At 62.0% G+C, this 6,000-nt stretch overlaps 1 protein-coding gene across 1 annotated transcript; it reads left to right on the top strand.

The window, feature by feature from the left end:
- The first annotated feature begins 1,873 nt into the window (after window positions 1-1,873).
- LY6L (lymphocyte antigen 6 family member L) lies at window positions 1,874-4,344 on the top strand. The gene is made up of 3 exons (XM_088023073.1): window positions 1,874-1,949; window positions 2,040-2,156; window positions 4,124-4,344. The coding sequence occupies exons 1-3, from the start codon at window positions 1,877-1,879 to the stop codon at window positions 4,342-4,344; spliced, it is 411 nt and encodes a 136-aa protein (XP_087879199.1). The 5' UTR covers window positions 1,874-1,876.
- The last annotated feature ends 1,656 nt before the right edge of the window (window positions 4,345-6,000 follow it).

Raw genomic sequence — 6,000 nt, 5'->3', positions numbered from 1 at the left:
GATGTAAGAAGCTGTGACCACCTGACACCCAGCAAGGGCCCCTGGGCAGGGGGTGCGCTTTGGGGGAGCAACCTGGGGAGACAGGGCAGGAGGGGGGCTCAGGGGAGAGGGCAGCATTCCTGCCCTCGGGGCATGGACTCCATGCTGCATCCTCAGTGCCGGGCTGTCTGGGGACAAAGATTCTCTGCTTGACCAAATTCTAGCCAGGCTCGGGAACCTTACCCCAGGCCCATCTGCACCCTCCGGTGACATCCAGTTTTAGCAAGAAGTCCCCACCCTCCACCCCTGACGCCCTCCACATCTCATCAGTTTCCTCACACCCCGCCCCCCCCAGGGGAGGTCTGACCACCTGGCCTGCCTTCAGCAAGAATTCTGGGAGGTGGGTTCAGCCTGGCCGCCCCCACCCCTGCTGACTTTCTTGGTCACTGTCCATCTGCTGACCCGCAGCTGCTCCTTGCTTGTAAATCCCATGGCCCCCGCTGCATTCAGAGCGGAGGCCATCTCCCCCTCCCGCGTTGGTCCTTGTGCCTTTCCAGACCCACCCCTGCGAGTAAGTCTTAGCAGCCTTTAACAAGTGTCCGTGGGTTTTGTTTCTTTAACGCTGGCTCCAGTAAGAACAGGTCCTGGGGAACCCGGGGCCCACAGAGAACAGAGTTCAGGTCTCGAACACAAGAATAACTAGCCAGGACAAAGGGAACAGGAGTGCCAGGGCCCTGGGAGGACGAGCCCCGTGGGCAGGGTCCAGGGCTGTGCAGGTGATGGGATGGGCCCAGCTCCACACTGGGTCCAGATCTTCCCCAAGCAGGGGGCGTTTTGATGATAGAGTCCGCTGGGAGAAGGGTGCCTGTGGGAGACAGCCCGGCCTGAGCTGAGGACCTCAGTCCCCAAAGCCCCAGACCCAGCTCAGCCCCGGGGGCACACATGTGTGACAGGGGAAGAGCCTGTCTGTCCACTCGGGCTCTCACAGGCTCCAGAACCTCTGCAGGGCCCCAGGGCTTTCCAGGGTCCTGGGGGCAGTGCAGTCCCTCCAGCGGAGGGGGGCGGAGCGGGGCGGAGCCCAGGGTCAGTAGATAGAGCAGCCCAGCAGGTCTTCGTGGCCTCAGGCTAGAGGCTACTCTGAGAACTCACTGGCCCTCCTCCTCTGTGCCTCCCCAGCCAACCCTCACAGCACTCTACAAAGAATGAGAAGATTAAAGGTTTGGAGCCTGTGATCCGATCGCCCCTCCCCTTCCTCCCTTCCTTCCACTCCTGGGTTCCCAGACTGGTGTTTCCCCTGGAGGACGGTGTCCAAGTCTGTTCTCCGGTGCCGAGCATCTCCTCCCCCTCTCCCTGCCCAACCCCAGCCTCCACCTCTCTCCTCCACCTCTGACACCCAAGGGAAGGGCCCTGGAGGCAGGGACCCAGTCCGTGGAGCGGTGAGAGGGGGGCCCTGCGCCTCAGGGTCTGTTACATACAGGACGAGAAGGAAGTGAGCAGAGGCTGGGGCTGAGCCCACCCAGGGGATGGACCCACAGGGAGGAGATGCAGTCTGCCCTCCTGCTGAGTGGCCGAGGTGGCTGGTGGCCAAGGCTGCCGTCCTCAGGGGCCCCAGGGCAGGAGCTGCCGAAGAGGGGCTGGGAGGTCCCCACCAGCTCTCCCCAGGCGGCCCTCCTTAAAAGGCCAGCAATCTGCAGCGTGGTGGAGGGAGAATGCAGGAAGGGGTGCTGAGCTAGTAGTGTCTTGGGAGAACCAGGATGGGGGGGGCAGATGCGGTCCAGGGAGGTAGGGCCCAGGGGAGGGGAGGGGGCCTGCGGCCAGGGGCATGGGGGGGCGCTCCGGTGACGTCTCCTTCTCTGCTCCACCCCCCCAGCCCACCCCAGGCTGAGGCTCTGGCGCCATGGAGGGGCTCGTTCCAGTCCTGTGGGCCTTGCTGGTGTCTGCGGAGTTTGCTGGCGGCAAGAAAGAGCCAGGTAGGGGCGGGCGTGGGGGGCGCGGGGGGCGCAGGTCTCGCAGGCCGCGTGGGCAGCCCTCTCCACCAGGGCCTTCTGGCTGCCCCACAGGTGTGAACCTGAGCTGTTACCAGTGTTTCAAAGTGACCAGCCGGGCGCTGTGCACTCCCACCGTGTGCTACCCCACCCACCAGGTCTGCGTGTCCAACACGGTGGTCTTCCTCAGCAGTAAGTCTGGGGGCAGCAAGGGGTGGGCGGGGCTCGGTCCTGACGCCCCCCCCCCCCCCCCCCCCCGTCCACCACCCCTCTGCCCTCCCCTAGCACTGGACCCCCCGGGGGAGCATGCACACATTCTGAATTGTTCTTCTCTTTCCAAAGTACCAGTTCTTAAATGCTGCCCCTCCAGAACTGTCCGCAGGGCAGGGGCTCGGGTGTAATTGAACGTATAGGGAGAGCCGGTTGTCCAGACGGATGACTGCGCAGAGGAGAGTCAGCCAGGCAAGGCGCTGGCCCAGGACACCTGGCTGCCTACTGCTGTCCACCACGCCTCGCCCTGCCTGGCTGCTGTGGGGCTTAAGTAATAAGGCTTGACTTTAAAAACAAGCCTTAGAGGAGATTCTAAAGTGGAACGTGAACACATTCCCTGTTGAAATGTCACAGAGCAAACCACTAAAATACTCTTCTATAAAATTGTAAAAATATCCAGAGAGAACTGGATGTGGAGAGACCCATCTGTTCTCCTGAGAAAGCCCAGAAGCCGCCCAGAGGCTTCCAGGTCCCTGCGGGCCCGCCCACGCCAACACAGCCGCCCCTCTCCGTGGCTTCAAGGCCTCCGGGCCTGGCTGGAGCGTCAGTCACCGAATCCGCTCCGCACACTGAACCTCAGGAGGTGTCTTGTTTCCTGGTTGTCCAGTAACGATGCAAGAGGGTCCCTGTTGCACAGCCGGGCTTCCCGGAGACGAGCCTGTCAAGCGTCCGCGCGGTGCGGCCCACAGCACGTTTGACGGACACACTGGGCGGGCTGGGAGCGGGGCGGGGCGGGGGGGGGGCGGTGCCTGCGTCAGGCCAGCCTCATGCCCGCTGGATCCTTTCCACCTCGACCATTCATTTCAGGGGGCAGGCCCAGCCCCTCCCCTGCGCTTTGCCACCTGGGGGGGCGGCACTGAGCGCCCTTCCCGAGGCTGCGCCCCTTCCAGGCCTGGCTTTTCCTTACCGAGGGAGGGAATGCGCTGATGCTGAGGACATCCGGTGCTGGGACTGAGTGCGGTTTGAACCTCTTCGGCCCGGTGGGCTTTTCCCTTAGCAGTTTCCTTTACCTGGGCTCCACCTAGGGGTTCTGTGTCCGGTTTTGTGGCCTGAGGGCCTGAGGGGGGGTGCATATTAGTGGCCCTCCCTGCAGGGAGCAGACATCAGTGGGCTCTCTTTAGGGGCCCTCTCACCTGGGCCCTGACCTTTGCCCCCAGATCTCTACCCTGAGCATGGGGAAGAGGACGCTGGGAGCTCTGGGAGGAGGCCAGTGTCTTGCCTGCCTTCAGGTGCCCCGAACCGAGCAGCACCCAGCGGCCCACGAGCTGCCATGATACAATGTAACGTGATCACCCCATCATACGACCCGATATAATTCAACAGCACAGATTTTAACAATCCACACAACCAGCAGGACATAACGGGGTACCATATAATAAAGGGGGAGGGTCATCTCTTCTACAGTTTGGGTGTTTTGAGTGTTTTCCTTTCTTCCGATGTTCCCTTCAGAGGCTTCTGCCACATCCTTAAATGAGCAGCGGGAGGACGGGGCTAAGCCCAGGCCTGGGCAAGTAGAGGGGCCAACCACGTCCAGTCTCTGTCCACTCCGCTCTACCGCACATGCCCAAGATTTGCAGGCTTCTGGGGGGGCCAGGGTGGTCCAGGCCGTGTGTGGCTCCAGGGAAAAGCCCGCACCAGGGCCAGCAGTCCTGAACCCTGATTTTGTTGTGACCTCGAAGGTGACCGTGCAGAGCCATGTTCCCGCTACCCTTGAGGGACCCACAGTTCTCTGATTCTCAGGTCGAGTTCTGGTTTTTGCCACATGGCAAAAGTTCTGGTTTTGTTTCACATGGGAAACGCCCCCTCCCCCACCTCCATGCCTCTTCCTGGGAACACCCACCCTCCTTCCTGCAGGCTGGCAGCCACCGGCCACCACCTCTCTTTTGCAGAATCAAAGGTGACACTTTCTCTCAGCAAGCGCTGTGCTCCCAGGTGTCCCAACACCAACACGAAGTATGAGTGGACACTGGGACCCAGGATACTAGGCAGGATCATCAGGCAGTGCTGTTCTGGATATCTCTGCAACAGGGCACCCACCATGCGAGAGGGTCCCTGGGCCCTTCGAAGGGCGGTTCTGATTGCAGCGGACCTCCTCTGGGTCTTGCTGTGAGCACCTTCCTCTCTTGGCCCTGCAGACCCACTGTACCTTCCCACTTCCTGCCTCAGCCCTGCCCCCATCCTTTTCAAGACACTGGGTGGGACCTTCCCCCTCTGAGGTTGCGGGAAGTATGCCGGTGCCTCCGTCCCGGACCTGGCCCCTTCTCCCATCTCTGGCAGGGGCCCTTTGTTCAGACAGCCTGGAGAATGTAGCCCAGTCCTGCTTGGAGGAGAAAGGGCATTTCCCAGTATGAGGTAATGGCTCTCTGTATAAGGTTGCTCACCCTGAACACACTGTTCAGGGCCCTGTCGGGGGCAGGAAGAGCCTGGGCAAGGCCAGAGGGTGGCTGCAACCCGGGCTTCTGGCTCGGACTTGGCCAACCCCCTCTCCCTGGCCCGGCCCCATCTGCCCATAGAGGCCCAGGCAGAGTCAGGCTGTGGGTGCCCACCTGTGCATTGAGACCACGACCACCACTCCTGGAGACAATAAACTCATTGCCTGACCGCTCCATGCTCCTGCTTTTTCGGCTGCTTCCGCCTGCCAGGCCTGGACCACGTCCCTCCAGCCCACCTCTCTACAGAACGGTGTGTTTGCCCATCGCCCATGACAGGAGCGGTCAGATCTGGACAAGACCACCCAGCTGGGCCAACCGAGCATGGGGATGGCCCCTGAGTTCTGGGCCTAGCATTGCATAAGCAGGAGGCCAGGGGGCCAGTAGGCCACTGCGTGGATGTGGGGGAGACACTGGAGGGTGGGGGTCTGGGGCGTGTGGGCGGTGCCCATGTAAGGTACTGGGATGCAGAGACGCTGGGAAGGGACGGCTGGACAGTGGGGCCATGTTTGTGGGCAGCTGGGTTGGAGAGAGTGAGGGCTGATGGAAGGGCTGGCGGTGCCGGGACAGCCCCCTGCCTGGCCAGGGGGAGGGTCACCCAGGTGAGGGAACAGGTGAGGGGCAGGTTGGGACGGGTAGAGCCGGTGACAAGCTCAGGACTGTCCAGGCTGAGCTGGGGCACCCACAAGACACCCCGGGGGACGTCCTGGAGGATGGGGCTGAGAGCAGGGCCCTTGTGTAGGGGATGAGGAGGAAGAGGAGAGTCCGTGGGCGGGGGTGGCATCAACAGGCAGCACATGCCCCAGAACACAGGAGAGTGCTGCTCCCCACTCCCAGCTCGTCAGGCCTGTCTGACCCCAAGTCTGCACACCTCCAGCCACCACGCACCTCCAACTCCTCCCCATCCCCCAGTCTTCACAGCTCTCCCCTGCCCTGGGGTCTTCACCCCGCCCCACCAGGGTCTGCACCAGCCTGGCTCTAGGTCCTTACACCTGCCTTCCATGGCACACCTGCACCCAAGCTCCAACTACTTGTCATTTCCCCCATGGACTCGGGTGGACCTGGCTGCCCCTTGGTGCCCCAGGGTCTTTGCAAGTTTGGGACAACCCTGGGCCTTGGCTCACCTCTGGAGGCCACTGGAGTTAAGCTGAGATCTCAGATAAGATGCCCCAGGATTCTCAGCCTGGAGCAGGACCTTCACTGTGCTTGTGAGTTTTCATGCTGAATTTAAATGTCACCTCATAACCGGGCTGTCCGGGCAGGCCTGTCGCCATCTGTTGTCCGAATCTCCCCACTCAGGGGCCCTGGCACGATGGGGCATCAGGAGTCTCTGGTTC

Source organism: Eumetopias jubatus, unplaced genomic scaffold (assembly GCF_037043125.1).
Source record: "Eumetopias jubatus isolate StellerSeaLion01/CBP00866 unplaced genomic scaffold, mEumJub1_p1.0 scaffold_4, whole genome shotgun sequence".
NCBI classification, from domain to species: domain Eukaryota; kingdom Metazoa; phylum Chordata; class Mammalia; order Carnivora; family Otariidae; genus Eumetopias; species Eumetopias jubatus.
The sequence above is the reverse complement of the archived record's forward strand: the minus strand, read 5'-3'. Positions and strand labels throughout refer to the sequence as shown.

Bases quoted from the DNA above. Each gene is read 5' to 3' on its own strand.
- LY6L (XM_088023073.1), top strand. From the start codon at position 1,877: ATGGAGGGGCTCGTTCCAGTCCTGTGGGCCTTGCTGGTGTCTGCGGAG. The intron at 1,950-2,039 runs GTAGGGGCGGGC...GCTGCCCCACAG, and splicing joins TGGCGGCAAGAAAGAGCCAG to GTGTGAACCTGAGCTGTTAC. The intron at 2,157-4,123 runs GTAAGTCTGGGG...TCTCTTTTGCAG, and splicing joins CACGGTGGTCTTCCTCAGCA to AATCAAAGGTGACACTTTCT.